The sequence below is a fragment of the Asterias amurensis genome, chromosome 4, assembly GCF_032118995.1.
Source record: "Asterias amurensis chromosome 4, ASM3211899v1".
NCBI classification, from domain to species: domain Eukaryota; kingdom Metazoa; phylum Echinodermata; class Asteroidea; order Forcipulatida; family Asteriidae; genus Asterias; species Asterias amurensis.
Genome location: NC_092651.1, coordinates 20,325,474 through 20,346,649, shown reverse-complemented (window position 1 = coordinate 20,346,649; position 21,176 = coordinate 20,325,474). Strand labels below are relative to the sequence as shown.

Genomic DNA, 21,176 nt, shown 5'->3' with positions numbered 1-21,176 from the left:
ATGACACCGCGAAACGTGGGTGGGTTTTCCTGTTATTTTCTCCCGACTCCGATGGCTGATTGAGCCTTAATTTTCACAGCTTTGTTATTTTATATATAAGTTGTGATACACGAAGTGTGGGCCTTTGGACAATACTGTTTACCGATGGTGTGCGATTGCTCTAAGCAAATCAAATAAAAAATACAAAAGCATGCACTTACAAATTGAATTTGAAATAGTGTTTGTATGGTTTGTTGTAAAATAGAAAATTAAATGAGCAGACAAAAATTATTTCAAACCTCCAGAGAACGATTCCTGTCCAGTAAGGTTTTCAAATCACCAGTTCCTTCCATAGCTCTGTTTATCAAAACATACAAAAACACATTGGGGTAATGACAATTTAGTTTACATGATTTAATATATGTTAAATTTGCATCGGGGATAAAGAATATTTGTTTTAGTTTTTTACCCATATACACCCATGTGTGTAAGCATGAGTTTATTTGCAAAAATTCTAAATTTAGGTTCATGTCTTGTTTGAATTTACCTTGCATGAAACCCAACAACTCTAAGACCACCAAGACCAAGACATTGGAGGCAACAAATGTCAGTCACTTTGTACCAAAGTCACTTTGTACCCAAAATATCATACCCAGGTCACTTCGTACCCAAATCCTTTTGTACCCAGCAGCCGATTTCATGAAACGCTAAGATTAATACTAACTCGAGTAAGGACGAGTAACCCGTCCTAACTTAGGATGGGTTCAATGCGTCCTACGTATTTGGATACGGATCTGAACCCGTCCTAAGAATGATCCTAAGTTAGGAAGAGTTTGGTTGACGGCAGGTCACTTTGTACCTCAAAGTAATTGTCTGAGTAAACAAGCATGTATTCCGAACGAAAGACCTTCTCGACACAAAACACATGTTTGTCAATGCCAGAAATGAGACTATAACAAGACTGTCTTCTGTAACTTAGCTTGTTCATTCCTCACTTTCAACACCATGCACAGCTTGAATTTTTAACTCAATTCTGAGTGTGTTTGAAAAAGAAGTCCTGACACAAAGTAAGTTAACTTTGAAAACTTTGACAGCCAAATTTGTAAACAGGGGATGATTTGTCTGCAGGGAAGGGGGGGGGGGGTAGGGGAAAGGGGCTGAGGTTCACAAAACTTACTCAGCAGGCACTGAGCCACCATGGATCGACATCCCTTGCAACAGTTGCACTTGTAGTTGCTGAACCTGGAAGTAAGACCAAGGCAATCATTTAAAACAACAATATTTATTTCATTTATGTATTTAGAGAGGGTGCCCTTATAAGTTTTACAACTGCTATATACCTTAGGCCATGTAAAAATTTAAATAGTTAAATACAGAGCAATAATAACATTTCATCAGGATGTTTAATTTCAATTTCCCTGATTTTTTTCAAGGGAAAACATATCAAAAATCAGACTTCTCATGTCTGAATCAATGAGTGCAAAAACGCAAAAGGTCCAAACAAAACAAACACCACAAAATAACAAAAAATAATCGAAGCTCTGAATTAGACCCACCTGTTGCCTAAGCTTAGCCAGCTCAGCAGACTGTGGATCCCGGTTGACGATTGGTTTGTTCTTGATCTGTCTGGCTCTGTCTGCATATCTCAGGGTGTTTAGAGTCTCCTCCATGTTGGAGTCTGCTGGGCTGATGCATGCCAGCATCAACGTTTGGCTGTTACCTCCGAGAGCATCTGACATGGGAAGAGGAGACAATGAAATGTTACAATTTATTTCTATTTTATTGGCATTCACTGATGTTTGATGAATCGTTGCCTCAATAAAAGTACAAGGGCAATGATGAAGACTTTAATGTAACTCTCAGTCTACTTCTATGGTCACCTTGCCCGTTAGTTTAGAATTTTAGCATAGATAGGGTTAAAGGCGTCTGTCTCCTGAAAAGGTCAAAACATTACCGATGCCAGCAGAGATATGTTATAAGTAACTAATTAGTTCTCTGTTGGTGGGACAGACGAATCCCCATACTTTTGTTTGGGCACTGGCCTGGTGACCATGTTCTATGTCTTTTTCTTCCACTCTGTGTTTTTTAACATGTGTTCTGCGCCTCTGATCATTTTGTATGTAAGGGGCGCAATATAAATTTTAAATATTATTATTATTACTTCATCACAATTTTTCTGTTTTTCCCCCAAGGGTACAAACACCTGGAAATTGGACCAGAGCTAGCAGGAAGAATATCATGCCTGCACAAACAAACATGAGTAAAAAATGTACAGTTGAAAGTAAAAAATGGAAGCACTATACCTATATTTGCCAGTACAAAGAGTCTCAGGCTGAAAAACTAGTGAGAAGTTTTAAATGAATGCATTAATGCAATGAATCAAATTAACAAATGGTTTCTCTTGTGACAGTATTTAAGTCCCAACCCAAAACTGGAAAATACCAATTGGAGTTGAGGGTGAAGTTCACTCAGAGTCAAGATTAGACCCCTTGGAGTATAGATCAAGGATCTAGAAGTTTGGCTGGTAGGGAGAAGTGCTGTTGGTTTTTGAGGACCACTTTATTGAAAATTTGTAGCCTCACCTTGTAACAGTCTGGTCAGTTTGGAGTCTCTGTATGGTATGTGACCCCTTCTCCCATTCTCATCCCCGAGGGCGCTAATCACGTTACCAAGAGCGAGGAGGCCGCGGTTGATGTTGATTCCTGAATTTGAGTCAAGGAGAAAAATAATCACATTTAACATATTTTTTTTTGTAATAAAGTTGGGTATTTTTACGATGTACCACAGCACCTTACATTATTACTACCTTGGGTCAATGACATTCATGAAACCTGCTGAACTCACTGAGACCATAGGGAATGTCAAAAAGGATCTGGATGCTTTTACATAGCGATAATGTGATGTCCTGGCTTTGCAGTTGTGTACAAAACAAGATTGGATGTCAAAATTTAAAACAAGTCCAAACAATGGGAGAACATGTAATGAGCTTACAATCATGATGGTTCACACTCCACACAATTTTACTGTGCACACATTTGAGTCAAGTTTTACTTGCACTTGTTTATAAATACGTGTCCAGTGCAAAAACAAGATTTTAATTTTTTTTAAGAGCCTGTGATCATTGATGGCATGCAAGGCTGACACAAGTCTTCAAAACTTCATTAGCATCTATGTCAAGGTCAAGACTTACATAAAAAGTTGGTATGGGGCTAAGAGGGATACAATGTACAACATAATAATAATAATAACAATAACAATAACAATAATAATAACAATAATAATAACAATAACAATAACAATAACAATAACAATAACAATAACAATAACAATAACAATAACAATAACAATAACAATAACAATAACAATAACAATAACAATAACAATAACAATAACAATAACAATAACAATAACAATAACAATAACAATAACAATAACAAAAACAAATAAATAATATTAATAGACCGTTATAATAATAATAGACCGTTTTTATATCGCGCTTTACACGCCCGAGGGGTGTCTCAAAGCGCTTCCGACATTATTACCCCTGGTAACATGATGCGACTTACCTTCCTTTAACCTTTCACCCTGTGCTTGAGTCTTTTTAGCTCTCTCTGATCCAGCAAGGTCCACTAAATGGAACTTAGCGTGACAGTAGTTATCACTAAAACATAAAAAGAATTAAGAAGAATAAGAGGCTACAAATTTGAATCGGTTCAATTCCACGAGAGTGTTTAAAGGAACACGTTGCCTTGGATTGGTCGAGTTGGTCTTTGAAAAGTGTTTGTAATCGTTTGTAACAAAATGCATATGGTTAGAAAGATGACTTAAAAGTAGAATACAATGATCCACACAAATTTGCCTCGAAATTGCGTGGTTTCCATTTTACTTTGCGAACTAACACGGTCGACCATTTATGGGAGTCAAAAATTTGACTCCCATGAATGGCCGACAGTGTTAGTCGACGAGGTAAAAGGAAAACCACGCAATTTCGACCAATCCAAGGCAACGTGTTCCTTTAAGAACAGTATACAGTGCCTACTAATACACACCCATGTACATGTAAGGGTAAAAACAAAACCAAATAATAACCAAACCTTGAGCATTTTCAAGAGAAATTGCGAAAAAGCATCTCGATACAAATTTGAAATTATTATTAAAAGTGAAGACGGACTAAATGTAGTTCATCCTACCTGTCATCTTTCTTCCTCATCTCAATGATAATGGTGAAGATGGCATGAGAGCGACTAGACGTGCTGTTCATAGCAGTGGAGCCAGTCGTTCTCCCTATAGAACCCTGCTCCAGACATTGGTCTAAATCCATGGCAGTCTTCACAGCGATCTCTGAGAGACCGGACACCTTGGAAAGACAAAATCAAATTTAGAGTTTTTCTATTTACATTTATTTTCCTAAATGGTTTTAAAACGGAACCTGCGATTTCCGTGTAACCAGATCTAACCAATTCCAAACAGAACTATGATCACATTTGTAAACTAGCAAAATATCAAAACTGCTTTTGGCATGGTAACTGCTTTTGGCTGTAAACCCAAATCAACTGTCACCAACCAGGGAAAATGTGACGTCTTCTCCTTGGGCTGAAACAAGGTTACCCCCCTTGACAGCCTGTAAGGATGTAGACACCGGTTAAGCATCATCCACTAAGAGCTGCTGGTAGAGCAGAGTGCGCTACCAGCCCAACTAGTATCGATCTAGTGAGAAACCCAGTCTTATAGTTGTTTCTTTTCCTACATAGTCTTCTAGCTGTTCCTATGGATCTAGTCTTCATTCCAGTCTCAAAGAGCAGGCTAGACAAAAGAGTGTATTGAATCAAGACTAGTATCAATCTTGCTAGAAACATATTAGTCCGGTAGCTGTTTCTTTTGCTTTAGTCTTTATTCCGGTCTCGGGCGTAGGCGATTCAAAAATGTTTCTTGTAAGACCCATATCTTGCAGGCTAGTAGACTTACTATGATTCCATTCTCTGGATCCTCTCTTACTGCCAGGGTTTCCTTCTTCAGTGACGTATTCAACAAGTCATTGATGTCTTCTTTGTGAATCTGAAGAAAAAAATTAGTGAAACCAACCAAAGAAGAGTTAAAACTTTCACTTACTGCGCAATAAACCAAGGTTGTTATCTGAACTGCTTCTAGGGAGTGCACTGTAACTGTAGATTTGTTTTGTGACATTACATTTTCCTTGGCAATCCAGTTTGAACCGTTAGCCAAGTCATCTTAAGGTTAACCCTCCTACTGTTCTGCCATTTAATATCAATCACTGCGCATTTTGAATGCCAGCCTGCAAAATAATGTCATGTGGTTATTGTGTATGCATCCTACAAAGTACACTAAGTGGGCCAATGATTTTTCGTTTCAGGAAGGTGCAAATTCCGTTAAAAAAACCTGAATTCCGTTTCAGACACAACAAACTCTGTTTCATGTTCTTTTATAGATAGGTTATAAATGTTAATCGTGCAGACAAAATCTTTTTGAACGTAAACAATTGAGATGCAGATCGTAAAATTTGTTGTTACATCAACCATCCTTTCAAGTATCAAGAAAGAGATAACATAAAGTGCAGGCCTGCCTTACCTCCAGGTAAGTACACTTTAAGAGAAACTCCGTGTCCGTCCTCTTGTCGATCCCATCAAACAGATCCTTGATGACTCTGGGGATGATTCCCATGGCAACTTTATCTGTCAGATTATAACCACTTCCCATGGAGAAAGTCTTTCCAGACCCAGTCTGGCCGTATGCAAGGACAGTGGCATTCAAACCTACAAAGGAAATTATCAAATTAAATGACATTAAAACAAGCCAGCTTCGATGACCAATTGAGCCCGATTTTTCACAGAATGTTATTTTAGTGTTAACATGTTTAATTGTTTTATGCATAGAGATACAACAAGTGAGAATATACTTGCTCTTTGACAAACCAATGTGTCCAGTGCCTTTAAGTTTGAATATGCCTCAATTGTGAAAAAATTAAATGTAAAAAAAAAAAGCGAGTGGAGGGGGTACCTTTGAAAATTCCCTCAACTAGGGGTGCCACAGCAGACGTATACACTGGCTCTTGCAAGATGTCTGGCCCAAAGGCATAGTCGTACGTGAAAGCCTTGTTTTTCCCAAGAACGACCTGCGGTTCATTTGGAATAAACTTGACGCACATCTGGCAACCTTCTGATTTCTCTTTGGGGACCAGTGGTCGGCATCTTAAGGCTACCCGAACGGGGATGTCTTGATCCCCTGCTCCTTCTGGCATAATTGGATGTGTTTTCTAGCGTCTGAAGGAAAAACAAAAAGGTTAAAGAAAAAGATAAACTTATTTACCGGTAGTTACTTTTGCACACATATAGGGTAGAGGAGAGGGCCTAGAGAGTAATAAATACATCATATGCACATTTTTTGATGAACCACAATAGTTTCTGATGCATTGCCAATAATGTGGTGTGCGCCAACCAAACCGATGCATTCCCGTTATTTTTTGTAAAAAAAAATGATAAATTAAAAAGTTTAAAATTAAAATCGTTTTAAACTTTTATATTATTATTAAAAACATAAATAAACTGACACAAGTTACAGACTTACAAGAAACACAGTAAATAATGACATTCATTTGTATTAATCTAGTTATATGTAGCCTACTGAATCTGTATGGTTGTCAGTTGCAAGTTTTCACTGACGGCCCTTAATTTTTAAATTTCACGAAACTAGTTAAACTGTTTAAACGGCAATCATAATTTTGTCACGTCGGTGGATGAAAACGGCTTGAAAACCGACAAGGTTTTACATGCAGAGAACATGTAAACGGCCACTGCTTCTTCTCAAGTTCACCAATTGCTTATCAAGTACCAATACTGTTGTTCAAATTACCTTCTTGGAAGAAGTATCAGACCACAACTTTGGTCATTTGACGTAAATTTATACTCTTGTTCGATCTTGCTGGCGACAACAACAGTACACTAGCCGGCCGCGAGAGTGATGGCGTATTTTTGAATGTTCGACCCAATGTGCCAGTTTTTGGGGTCACGCATTTAACCAATGACAACGTCAGGATTACGCACTGGTAAACTGATTGGTAGAATGCGCAGGTCAAAGTTTAATTAGTCAGAAAACATGCACGGTTGAGTATACAAACAATTTTCGTAAAAAAAACGTATGTGGGTGTTTACACACAAAATAACTGTAATTTATTGCTCCATTGTATGTGTGTAAATCATTAACAGTGCTATCCGGCATGTATTTTTGGCTATTGTATTTCATGGACGATGTAATAACTCATAATGTTGTAAATATACTACACCCCATGGCTAGAATAATTTATAAAATATTATGATATAAATACAACACATGAATGACATGTATTCGACGGTCCGGTGGCTGTGTGTTCTCTCTGATTTATTAATCTCTCACGTCGTTTACGACACCTACCCGCACAGCCGATCTTTGACCGTTTTGGAAAATTTCTTAACATTTTCGATTAAGGTTGATACCGATTGCAATTTGTTTTCAAAACTTCTGAAATTTCAAACAAATAAGACCAAAGAAAAACTAGTAGTTTTTATCATAAAAAAAAAAATAATGTTAGTTTGTAGCTGCTGAGCACTTCTGAAAATCAATTTTTTTACTGAGATGTCTCCCAAAGTTAATAAGAAAGAGATAATAAATCATTAATTGCTCTAACATTGTGAGTGGACGAGCACATAGGAAAAAGTTTAACTTATTTTTTTTTTTTTTTTTCTGTCTTGAAAAAATATCTTGCCTGCCAGTAAATGCCCTGGAATGTACAAACAAGGAAACTAGGTTTGTAATAAAAGGTTGAATGTATATTGGCTTTGAGGAATTCAAATAAAAACAGGAAGAAAATACCCTTGCCATTTTAGATTAGTTTAAGAATGACAAAAAATAAAGTAAGAGTAATCAATTTCAGAAATTATTTTATTCTCTTTCATTTTAATACAATACTAAGGTCACATTAACATGAATTGTAATTTTATTTATTCCAAAAATTGATTTGTACAATGATTTTGAAAAGTCTTATGTATATGTTTGTTTATTACACTTTATACATAGTATTACACTGTACACATAATATTGAAACCTTGGTTTTGTTTTATTTACAAATAAAATATTTCATAGTTAAAAACAACAAACTACATACCAGTACATATTTATATATTTTTCTGAAGAAATCTTTACTTGTTTTTAGCTACATGAAAAAGATAAATCTTGACTGACTTTTGAAATAACTTGTCTTTATTTTATCGCTGCTTTTGTCTTTCCAAGACAAATTTAAATATAGGAGAACTGTTGCTTATAAACTTTGAAATATTTGCGAAGGACTGCAATTGAGATTTTAAACACCAATTTGATTCATAGCAAGGTTTGAATAGCATTTAATTAATGACATAATTGCAATGAGGACAAAAATTGTTTTCCACACTTTCTTATGTAACTCAATATTTTTGGAATCTTCCAGACAAGAAAATCTACCGACTGCTCGGGTTAGCGGCAAATTTTGGCTTCTGCGCGTGCGTACTCTGCGTCACTAGGCATTCTACGCTTAGAAGGCTAGCACAGAAATTCGGCGCTTGCACATAAGCGGGGAATCGTGATCATAAGCGCAAAATTCGACGGTAAGCAGAGCCATGAAATTGGGCTCTGGCCAATTTGAAAACAGTAAGATCAAACAGGTATGAAATGCTTTGCTGTTTGGTGAACGCTCCTTTTTATATATTCCTCCTTTTAGGACTCTTTTCAATTTGTAGTTTTGTGCGTTTTAAGGGATTCATTTTTTTAAGGCACTCTCTATGTTCTACTTGTTTTTTGTTCTAATAGTTTATTTAGTAACTGAAAGGGTCCAGCTGAAATCAAATAAATATGCAGAAAAATTTGCAGGAAAGACATTTAAAGACAAAGTTGCATCCATGGTCCCCTTACAATGTCCCAGGTTGTATCATAACCCTGGCTATATAATTATGACAGTACATAGTTTAATAGATTTCTGGTTGCACCTTCCCCCCCCCCCCACCCCCACCCAACAAATATTTTGACAAAATTGGAAAAATTTCAAAATAGGTCTTGGTTTAGCTCAGTTGGTAGTACATTGTGTGTAAACCCGGAAGTCCAAGGTACCAATCCCGCTCTGCAAAATCTTTGTTCACCCAAAACGTAAACTTTCACTGCAAGGCTCCACTTTTTCCTGCAAGGCTCCCTTGCAATATTTTGGACCTAAATCCATGTCAAAGCTGGGTCCAATTCATGTCCATCACTGTGCTAAGCAAATATAATTCAGCTGCTGACATCACCATCTATTGCTTCATGTACCCAAAGTTGACCAAGAAGATCACCTGTTAACGAACATCTCAACGATCATCGACAACTGCGAAAGTTTTGACTTGACATCCTCTGGGAGTTTGTCTTTTGGACCGAACCGTCTGACTCCGCCAGAGGCGTCGATGAACTTGACCGCTGTGACGGATGCTTTGACCACGATCTGCGTGCCGTCATTGTACTGGACCCACACCTCACCGGAGACCATCTGGGAGGCCCAGCCTACGTTGGGGACGAAGGTGCTCTTTAGGATTCCATCTTTGCTTGGATGACTGCTGTGTCGTTCGCGTTGGGTGGACACTGAAAAAAAAGGATTACAGAAGGAACTTACAACATGGAGGAAAAGGTTTCACGAAAAACTTCAAGCCAGATTTAAAACAAGTACCGTTGAAATATATGAAGCAGAATATAATGATTCACAAATATCCCTTGAACTTGTTTGGTTTTAGTGTAATTTCATGAAAGAACACGGTTTGCTATTTTGATAAAAAAAAAATTAAAAAGTTGATGCCACAAAATGGCAGACTGTATGATCTGGTTGTATTTTAAGAGGCAAATTATTTGTTTGTTTAATTACTACTCACTAATAACAAAACACTGTAGTGGAGCAATTCAACACTCATGGAACGATTCCAAACAGCAATTGTTTTGAGATTTGAAGGCAATTAAAAAGGAGGAATATCATGCTTTGTATAAAGAACCCACAACTTGAATGAGAAAGTAGAATAACTGCGCTTTTGTGTGAGCGTTTCATTCTTGTCAGTTTGCAGGCTGTGCAAATTTTGCCTCAATCCTCAAGATGAATCACTACACTCTTGTCCTTAGCATGTGGAAACACTGGTTGAACTATGAAAGCAAACTTCAAATTCCCAAATTCACAGTTTTGTTTTCACTCACCGTGATTCTTTGCTTCAATTGTAGACTCTATTTGTGTCTCGCTCTTCATGCTGTACACCGTCCCATCGTATGAGCACACTGATGCAGACACAGGGGGTGCGGCACTGGGTGACGGTACGTTGGCCAGAGGGGTGGGGGTTTTGGAGCTCTGGACAGTCTTATTGGGTGAGGTTAGTGTTGTATCTGCAGAGGTTGGTTTTCTGTGGATACAAAAGCATAGATGTTTTAAAGCTTGAACGGAAGGCTAACATCAATGAAATTGATTTAAAGGCATTGTATAATGAGGTGGCGAAACAAAAATTATTTGGTATGCAGTATTACCATTTTGTACAAGTGCAATGCATAAATATCATAAAGCAAAAAGTAAAATATCTTTAAGCTTTAAACGTTCATGACATTGTAGGCCTTGATAAATTTTGTTTAAATATGTTTTTTTAAACCTGACAAAAAAAAACAAAATTTGTACTTGTACAAAAGGTTTGTGGTGTCACTGACAAACAAATATTTTTGAATGTTAAACAAATTCTCTTAATCTTATTGAAAACAAAAAGTTATGTTCTCAATAAAATTTCTGAAATCCAGGCACGGAATTACACAGACAAGGTCATGGCATCTAATGCCATTGACTTTGTGCCCCTTCAAAAGTTTCCCATAAACTTTCCCATAGATTTTGAATGAGAACTGCCTTGCGCTCTGAAAGTTGAAACTTCAGGCCTGAAAACCTCAAAGCAACAAAGTTTCAAATAATACTCTTGGTGTTTCAAAGTTGACTGACCTGCATATGATGATGGGGAAATACGGCCCATGACCCTTGAGTGATTCCATACCAGCTATCGCTGACTCCAGCTCCATACACTGTTTATGTACATCCTGCGTCTGTGCTACCATAGCTTGGAGGTCAGCGGGGATAGCCTGGCAACCACTGGATACATCATAGGAGGAGCTTTTCCCATTGGTCTCAGTCACTTGGAGGGTTGGACCGGAGAGGCGGAGCATGGTACCTGTGAGTGGTGATTATAATTCCATCACTGAATTACTAACTGTGCGCAAATCTAGAAACTTAAGCCATCTATTTTGCAAAAAGCTATATCACACATACAAATTCTCTGTGCTAAAAAGTTGCATCTTGGCATGTACTTATTTTGTGTGGTGTACATCCAGAATATTTTAAGCAGAATAGGATGTATTATGGGATTTGAGGCATTGCATGGTGACGACGTATCAATGTATAATTGGTTTGCAGTAACACCATGTCTCCCGATGATGACAAGAGGCTCTAGAGCAAGCTTGTCAAAATTTTGCGACCAATTAAGAACTCACTCCGTGGTAGTGAAGTTAATAACGAGAAGTCCCAGGCTCAATCCACTAAGCAAAAGGCTATAGTCCCAGCTGAATTCCTACCTTACGCCCAGGTAGTAGTTATAAATGCAGGACATTTCATTTCAGAACTAAGCAGTCTTGTTAACTCTGAAAATTAACTGCAAAAGTGTTTCATCTCCTACAATAGCAATAACATTACTACTCCCCCAGGTTTAAATTGTAAAAATGTTCATTTGGTATATTTGGTCTGCGGTAACAACATGTGTGTATTTACTTGCTGGGTATGTTCCTTTAAGAACTTGAGTTGCTTTACATTCTACTGCCGCGGAGTAGATTTTTTGGAATTCACAAGACTTCTCTACTGGCATGACAACTTGAAACCTACCTTCATAGAAACACGCCTCAAAGTCTGCCTCGGGGAAGTTCTCCATCAGCATGCACTTTGCCTGTTTGGTGTAGAGAGTCACCTTTGGCGTCTTGGAGCGGACCAGCTGCACAAACTTAGCGGCATACTGGTACTTCTTCCAGTACTTGCCGGGGAGGTTGTGGTAGGTGTAGACGGTGATGCGACCCTGGGGAGGGGATGGTGGAGTGTCCATGACTGGGAAACCTTTACCCCTGTTGGGGTGATAGGTTGTGACCTGATGATTGGTAATAGGAAAACCAGAATTTAATCAACTTGCTCTGTTATTATCCAAAGAACAGTCTGACACCTGCTGTAAATAGGAATTCTCTGCAATTTTATTTTTTGGGAACAAACATTAAATTTACAAGTAATAGTTTCATATCAATTAAGCATTACATGAATTGTTACCTTTGCAAAATAAATAATTGGTTCTACAACTTTGGGTTTGTGCAAGAATTGCAATTATCATCCTTACCTGCATTCCATCCTCTGAGATCCTAAAAACCTCAACCACTCTATCACTGCCGTCTTTGATCTTAAGAAACTCCAAACATACCTCGCCATTCTCAAGGATGCTCACCTGAAGGAAAGATACAACAGGGAAACAATATTGTAAAAGATAATACAACCCAAACATTTTTTAGTAAATAAATTTCTTGCGAGATGATCATCCAATATGTTTACTGATTTTTAATCTGTGGGCGTACAATAAAGTAAAGTTCAACAGCAACTGTAAAAGAATGTGTACAAAATTAAAAACTGTCATCAAAATGTGTTCAACCAGCTGAACTTCCTGCCAACAGTAAAAATGTAATTAATTAATTGTTGTTAACAAAAATGAATGAGGGACTTTTGGGACGCCAGGTGACAGCTCTGGTATGAACTCGAGACAGTAGACTCACCAGGTCAATCCATTGTTTCAGGTAGTAATGTGTGCATGCTCAGAACCACTTTATTAATGAAAATTTGGCTGATAAATCTTCCACAGCCAATTTCACGAAACGCTAGGACTAATCCTATCTCAAGTTAAGACGAGTAACGAAACTCGTCCTAACTTAGGATGGGTTCAATGCGTCATACGTCTTGTGAGATTCAAATTTGGAAAACAAAGTTTTTTTTAAATCGTTACCACTATTCTACCTGTAACAAGTAAGCAATAGACCGATCCATTAAGCCCCGCCCCATTACATATTGACCAATCACAACCCATTGCGCAACCAAAAGTCCGACAAATTAAGGTCCGACATGCGTGTGCGTATGCTTGGCGCGCTCGGTAGAGTTGTGCAGAATGGCATTGGAGAGGCCCACGTGTTCTTGCTCCTATGTGCGCCGTGGGCAGAGCCTAATGGATCGGTCTATAGACCTACAGCCAAATGTCTTTCACATGACATACTCTGACTGTGTGCCAAACTCAATGCTTGATCATCAAAAGCACAATCCTATCACCTACCTGCTGTACGTGAGTCAATGAAAAGAACAATTTCCTGATTCTCTAGTATTGAAACGTTTGAAGCAATTCTTCACAAGTTCAAGAAGTGATTCCTGATTTGCTTTGACCAACTTACCATCGCATTCCTAGTTTTTTGCCTGATCGGCCTCAGCCTGCTGGCATTCAGCGGTGCGGTCAGCTCTACCAGGCTCTTTCCTCTGTTGTCAGCACTCCCCCTGGTATCATGCTTCTGGGTGTGCCTCTCTTTTTCATCTACGTAACTCCTGTCCCTCCTACCTGGCCCCAGCCTTTCATCCAATGGTCTGCTCTTTTGTAAGTTGGTGTTTTCAACATCAGACAGGGGTTGCCCTTAACTTTTTTTTCAACTGGCCAGCAGGACCAGTTGGCTTGATTTTTCACTGGTCCGCCAGGTTTTTGACTGGTCCGTCAAATTTTTTTATATGTTTTTTTAACTAAAAAAATACTGTTGTATACCAACTGCTCGATTTTTAATCGCCGCTATTTCAAAATTCAACATGAATTGCAACGTCAACTTAACTGCACTGGAAGCCATACTTTATTTATGTGTACCAAGTTATTGTGTTCGTAAGGGGGCTCACTAATTTGAGAGTATTTTTTCTTTAAAAAAAGTAATAATAATCTTATTAAAATTAATTTAAAAACAGGTCAAATTATTTGTAAGAGCAAATTGGAAAATTTAACATGATCTTTTTTTAGGTAATTTTTTAGTCTACGGTTTATTGTAAGCATTGGACATCGAAGTATTCTCAAGTACGAAGAACATTTGTATGAATTTGTTTTTATTGTTTTACTTAACAAAAAAAAACACTTTAAAACCGACTGTTAAAAATATTAACTTTTTATGTATTGCCTTCAAATCTACAGTGGGGAGGGTTTACGTGCGATCGCTTAAGTTATTTTATCATGTATAAACATTGCCTGTTTGTACTTTTAATATTAAGTATTCATAAACACAATACATCGTACCGACAACCGAAGTTCCCAAAATCTTCCCACTTTCGTCCAGAAAAAAACCAACAAAAAGTAGACATCAAAATAGTTGCAACATCCATGGAGAAGCATACGGCGTTTTACGGTATTTTTTTAATTATGTGTACGGAATGGTCGGTGCCGTTGTCTATTTTGTGAAGAAAAAATTCATTTAAAAGCAGCAAAAACAACTGCGCCTTTGTTAAACCATGGAGGTGTTGCATTCGAGAACCCAAGTATTTCTTGAAATTTGAACCCGCAAAAAAAACAACGAAGCAACCGCGCATTATATTTGACCAATAAAACCATGGAGCAAAACTAGATCGCCCACCGATCGCCCGCAAAAAAAAACAAGCCCCAAATAACAAAAAAAATTAAGCAAAATCAGGACGGAAGAACCATACTAATCCCAATTAAATACTCCTTTTTGCTCATCAAGAGTATCCTAACTTTGTAATTTTTGTTCAATGAAGCCTCACCGTCTCGCTCGTTTTTCGTAAACACGCTAGACTCTTTTCCCCACACGGAAATCTGCTCCGTTGACGACGACGACCATGCTGCTGCTGACAGAATGTGTTTTGCTTTGTGGTCTTTTGTCAAGGCGATTGAAGCTAGTTTTGTAAGCTATCGCGTACTTTCACCAATAGAGGGCGTCTATTCTCACGCTATCGAATATTCTGAAACGCCCTCTAGCGATCAATGTTTCTTACACTTTTTGGCACACGTGAATTAATACGAAGACTACAAGCATTTACGTTGCATGATGGGATTTTGCGCTGTGTGTACATGTGTATGTGTTATCGTGGGAAGTTTGCCAGCGTTCAGCGGCACTTCGGGTGATTTTTTTACGTTTTATCCAAACCTTGAGTGAATGTTTTTATGTTTTATTCGAGCCTAAAAATATTTAAATAATAGTCATAGTTCTGTAGTACCGCTGCCGATATTTTTGACTGGTCAGCCGGACCAGTTGGCAAGGTGTTTCAGCTGGTCCGCCGCGATTTCTACTGGCATTTGGCCAGCGGACCAGCGTTAAGGTCGAACCCTGTCATCATCTTTCCTTCTGTGTTTTGTGTGACGGTGCGGCAGGGCTGTGCCACTGTCACGTAACAACCGGCCTGATGTGTCGGTGACCGACCTGTTCGTTTGATGACTCTTTCCAGGGGCGGTTGAATCGTGATGTGCTTCTACCGCCGCCCTTCTATCATTATTGCTCTGATCAGTATTTCTCTGATCGAGTTCCTGCTGTTGATAAGTCCCGCTCCCTATCCTCCAATCCCTTGAGTTTGTCACTTCTTGCAATTCGCTCCCCGTCGGCCTCTCAGAGTAGTGATTACCTTCGTACCCGTCTTCAAGACGCTTTGATTCCGCCATGGTCTTCATAAACAGCTGCTCTTGCGAGGCGGAGTGTTCTTTAGATCGCATACCGCTTTGTGTCGAGCCACCGAGGGGGAAATCACTCCTCCTTTCAGGCACCCTGTCTGACTGATTGCTGGTTGTACTCTTCCAGCCGTCCCCCTGTGAGTCTGATTCCAACCGCCGGTGGTTGTCATTCACGTTGTATTATCGGTATCCCCGACTGAAGCCATCCGAGTTCAAGGGCTCATTAGACTGATGATGCCTCCTGTCCGTGGATTCATAGGGTCTATTTCTGATGCTGTGTCTTGAAGGATGTAAGCCGGCTAAGAAACTGTTGGATTTCTCGCTGTCTGTTGTAGAGTGATGGTTGGGAGGATTATGGTAGTGGTACATCTTTGCCCCTGGAACCTGCAAAGAAAGCATTAAAGTCACATATATAAACCAAATCTCTTTTTCAGGTACCTAATTTTGCTACCAATTTAGGTCACCATTATGTTAAAAAATTGCATTAGGCATCTGAAAGCACACACATTTGAGCACCAAGAGTGTTCTTCTTTTGTTATTTTCTTATAACTTCGAGGATCAATTGAGCCCACATTTTCACAGGATTGTTGTTTTATGCATATATGGAGATACATACGTACACCAAGTGAGAATACTGATCTTTGACAATTACCAAATGTGTCCAGTGCCTTTAAAGCATTAATTCCTGAGATGATAGAAGCTACATTTCTTACCAATGTTGTCAAGCCATGAGCCTTGCCCCGAGGATGTTGAAGAGACCAACGACCCACTCCGCTTATCATTCAGTGAATCTTTCCTGGGACTGGATTGAGGAGAATCAATCATCAGTATTAATAGTAATAATAATTAACTAAGCGCTTATAGTAATAACAAACTGTATTTATAAAGCCCAAAATTGCCAAAGGAAACAAGGCGTTGAAGAAAGAAGGAAAACAAGACAGTACAAAGACGCTGTCAACCAGCTACAGACTAGGGGAAAAGATGGGTCTTGAGAGCCAGTTTGAAGGCTGGGACACTGTTGGAGTTCCTGGTTTGGATAGGTAGACTATTCCATATTCGGGGAGCAGCAATGGAAAAGGCCATTGTCACCTGCAAGTTGTGCTACAAAATAGATCTAGGTTTTCACCTGCATTTGGCGACTGCTAATTTAGCACCCTGTATTGCATCAAGAATACGAAGATGAGTGAACTATTGTAATGAAGGACACAAGTTTTTAAGATTGTTTACCTTGCTTTCTGTTTGACCGGAGGTGATGGTGGGTGCCGGTCATACTGGTTCCCCGTCCACCTTGATTTAATCTCTCGATCTTGCCCCCTCCCAACAAAGCCGTACGAGTGGCTCTTAGCTCCGCCCACCTTCTCTTCTTGAGAAACCAGCGGGGTGAGATTGGAGAGAGGAAGCGCTTTGATTGGTCGGCCGCGCGAGGATGACACACGGCTTGGAAAGTTCGTTGCTGTGGAGAGGGTTGCCATGGTTGCATGACCACTATCAATCAATGATTCAACACGCCTCTAAAGAAATGTCCGAATGAAAAGATAAACAGTGCAAAATGAACAAATGCAAATATGAAAACAAAAAGTACTTCCAAAATATAAAATGCTGATTAAAAAAGTAATGTCCACTACCTGTAGAGAAACAAACCAAATTTAGGTTGCGATTGATTAAGGGTCTGAGCTTCACAATGAGAAGAATCACCCACCTGTTTTGAGTTCTGCTGATCTCGATGTTTTAGTTGGTGATTTGTCAAGGGACTCATCGTCATGAACGAGTGGTCCAGCACACCTGCAAAGGGGAGGAGAAAAAACACCATCCAAAAGTGTTACCAAGGAAAAGGGAAAACTGCAGAGACCTAGGTACCTTACACTCGGGACATTACAGCTTAATATCTCATCCGCAGGACAAAGCAATATTAGGGTCTAGTCTGAATTAGAGGCCAATTCAGACACAGCCTTATTGGGAAGGTAGTGCTTTCTGCTCTACCGGCTAGGCTTCGAATTGAAGATACCCAAGGGGTAACCCTGTTTCAGCCCTAGGAGTAGGTGGCAATGGCCTCTGGAAAAAATAATTGTAGCCCACACCTTGAAGTGGCCTTCAGGCCTTGTGCGTCAGGCGACTTGCATGCCACCTTATCTTCTAGCTGTTTCTTCGGCTCTAATCTTTATTCCAGCGTTAAGGAGCAAGCTAGGCAGAAGAGTGATTCGAATTAAGACTAATATAACATCAATCTTGCAAGAAACATATTAGTCTGGTTGTTGTTTCCTTTGCTTTAATCTATATTCCGGTCTCAGGTGTAGGCGATTCAAAAATGTTTCTTGTAACACCCTTATCTTGCAGGCTAGTAGACTTACTATGACTCCATTCTCTGGATCCTCTCTTACTGCCAGGGTTTCCTTCTTCAGTGACGTATTCAACAAGTCATTGATGTCTTCTTTGTGAATCTGAAGGGAAAAAATTAGTGAAACCAACCATTTGCAAAACTTTCACTCACTGCGCAGTAAACCAGGGTTGCTATCTGAACTGCTTCTAGGGAGTTTACTGTAACTATAGAAATTTGTTTTGTGACATTACATTTTCCTTGGAAATCCAGTATGAACTGTTAGCCAAGTCATCTTTAAGATTAACCCTCCTACTGTTCTGCCATTTAATATCAATCACTGCGCATTTTGAATGCCAGCCTGCAAAAAAATGTCATGTGGTTATTGTGAATGCATCCTACAAAGTACACTAAGTGGGCCAATGATTTTTCGTTTCAGGAAAGTGCAAATTCCATAAAAAAAAACCTGAATTCCGTTTTAGACACAACAAACTCTGTTTCATGATCTTTTATAGATAAAAGGTTATAAATGTTAATTGTGCAGACAAAATCTTATTGAACGGCAACAATTGAGATGCAGATCGTAAAATTTGTTATTAAATCAACCGTCCTTTCAAGTACCAAGAAGGAGATAACATCGAGTGCAGGCCAGCCTTACCTCCAGGTAAGTACACTTTAAGAGAAACTCATCAAACAGATCCTTGATGACTCTGGGGATGATTCCCATGGCAACCTTGTCTGTTAGATTATAACCACTCCCCATAGAGAAAGTCTTTCCAGATCCAGTCTGGCCGTATGCAATGACAGTGGCATTCAAACCTACAAAGGAAATTATCAAATTAAATGACATTAAAACATCGGATCTGATGACCAATTGAGCCCAATTTCTCACAGAATTGTTATTTTAGTGTTTACATTGCTAGCTTGGCGTTTATATCCCTTTGTGGGAGTTTGCCGAGTTCCCTTGATAGAAAGATCATTCAAACAAACAAACAAACAAACATGCATCGATACAACAAGTAAGAATAATGACTCTTTGACAAGCCAAATGTGTCCAGTGCCTTTAAGTTTGAATATGCCTCAATAGTAAAAAAAAATAAGATTTTAAAAAGGCGAAAAGGGGGGGGGGTAACCTTTGAAAATTCCCTCAACAAGGGGTGCCACAGCAGACGTATACACTGGCTCTTGCAAGATGTCAGGCCCAAAGGCATAGTCATACGTGAAAGCCTTGTTTTTCCCAAGAACGACCTGCGGTTCATTTGGAATAAACTTGACGCACATCTGGCAACCTTCTGATTTCTCTTTGGGGACCAGTGGTCGGCATCTTAAGGCTACCCGAACGGGGATGTCTTGATCCCCTGCTCCTTCTGGCATTATTGGATGTATTTTCTAGCGTCTGAAGGAAAAACAAAAAGATTAAAGAAAAAGATAAATTGATTTAGTTACTTTTGCACACATAGAGGGCCTAATAAATACATCATTATGAACATTTTTTGATGAACCACAAAAGTTTCTGACGCATTGCCAATAATGTGGTGTGTGCCAACCAAACCGATGCATTCCTATTATTAAATTTGTAAAAAAAAACTTTGCAAACTTTTTGTAAAAAGAAATTACAAATTAATTTTTAAATTTTTAAAAATCGTTTTAAACTTGTATGTATATTTTATTTTAAAAACATAAACAAACTTACACAAGTTACAGACTTACAAGTTACACAGTAAATAATGACATTCATTTGTATTAATCTAATTATATGTAGCCTACTAATCTGTAGTATGATTGCCTGTTGCAAGTTTTCAGTGTACGGCCCTTAATTTTTAAATTTCACGAAACTAGTTAAACTGTTTAAACGGCAATCATAATTTTGTCACGTCGGTGGATGAAAACGGCTTGAAAACCGACAAGGTTTTACATGCAGAGAACATGTAAACGGCAGTGCTTCTACTCAAGTTCACCAGTTGCTTATCAAGTACCAATACTGTTGGTCAAATTACCTTCTTGGAAGAAGTATCAGACGACAACTTTGGTCATTTGACGTAGATTTATACTCTTGTTCGATCTTGCTGGCGACAACAACAGTACACTAACCGGCCGCGAGTGATGGCGTATTTGAATGTTCGACCCAATGCGCCAGTTTTTGGGGTCACCAATGACAACGTCAGGATTACGCACTGGTAAACTGATTGGTAGAATGCGCAGGTCAAAGTTTAATTAGCCAGAAAACATGTACGGTTGAATCATGGAGGAATGATGGTTGAATATACAAACAATTTTCGTAAAAAATACGTATGTAGGTGTTTACACACAAAATAACTGTAATTTATTGCTCCATTTTATGTGTGTAAATTATTAACAGTGCTATCCGGCATGTATTTTTGGCTATTGTATTTCATGGACGATGTAATAACTCATAATGTTGTAAATATACTACACCCCATGGCTAGAATAATTTATAAAATATTATGATATAAATACAACACATGAGTAATATGACCTTGACGGTCCGGTGGCTGTGTTGTCTTATTAATACTACCAACAATGATTTCACAAAGATTTGTAAGCTTTCCTTAAATTACTCCTTTCACGCACAGCCGAACTTTGACCGTTTTGAAAAATTTCTTAACATTTTCGATTAAGGTTGATACCGATTGCAATTTGTTTTCAAAACTTCTGAAATTTCAAACAAATAAGACCAAAGAAAAACTAGAAGATTTTATAATACAAAAAAAAACTAATGTTAGTTTGTAGCTGCTGAGCACTTCTGAAAATCAGTTTTTTTACTGAGATGTCTCCCAAAGTTAATAAGAAAGAGATAAGAAAGAGATAATAAATCATTAATTTCTCTAACATTGTGAGTGGACTAGCACATAGGAAAAAGTTTAACTTATTTTGTTCGTTTTTTCTGTCTTGAAAAAATATCTTGCCTGCCAGGAAATGCCCTGGAATGTACAAACAAGGAAACTAGGTTTGTAACAAAGGTTAAATGTATAATATTGGCTTTGGGGAATTCAAATAAAAACAGGAAGAAAATATCCTTGCCATTATAAATTAGTTTAAGAATGACAAAAAATAAAGTAAGAGCTAGTAATCAATTTCAGAAATTATTTTAT

At 38.4% G+C, this 21,176-nt stretch overlaps 1 protein-coding gene and 1 pseudogene across 2 annotated transcripts in view; both read right to left on the bottom strand.

Annotated features, from left to right (window-relative positions):
* The window catches only part of LOC139935664 (chromosome-associated kinesin KIF4-like), a 39,937-nt gene extending 19,773 nt beyond the window's left edge, over positions 1-20,164 (bottom strand). The window contains exons 1-10 of one of the 2 annotated variants that reach the window (XM_071930172.1): positions 20,061-20,164; positions 19,197-19,459; positions 5,566-5,750; positions 4,945-5,034; positions 4,170-4,336; positions 3,546-3,640; positions 2,562-2,681; positions 1,536-1,711; positions 1,157-1,221; positions 279-336 (exon numbers count right to left, since the gene is read on the bottom strand). In XM_071930172.1, coding sequence (XP_071786273.1) covers positions 279-336; positions 1,157-1,221; positions 1,536-1,711; positions 2,562-2,681; positions 3,546-3,640; positions 4,170-4,336; positions 4,945-5,034; positions 5,566-5,750; positions 19,197-19,437 — 1,197 coding nt within the window. In that variant the 5' untranslated portion in view covers positions 19,438-19,459; positions 20,061-20,164. Of the gene's footprint in view, positions 1-278; positions 337-1,156; positions 1,222-1,535; positions 1,712-2,561; positions 2,682-3,545; positions 3,641-4,169; positions 4,337-4,944; positions 5,035-5,565; positions 5,751-5,994; positions 6,258-6,846; positions 6,958-19,196; positions 19,460-20,060 lie in introns of those variants that run through there. The other variant, XM_071930171.1, reaches the window with a different exon arrangement.
* On the bottom strand, positions 9,026-19,071 carry LOC139935839 (uncharacterized; annotated as a pseudogene).
* Positions 20,165-21,176: the final 1,012 nt, after the last annotated feature.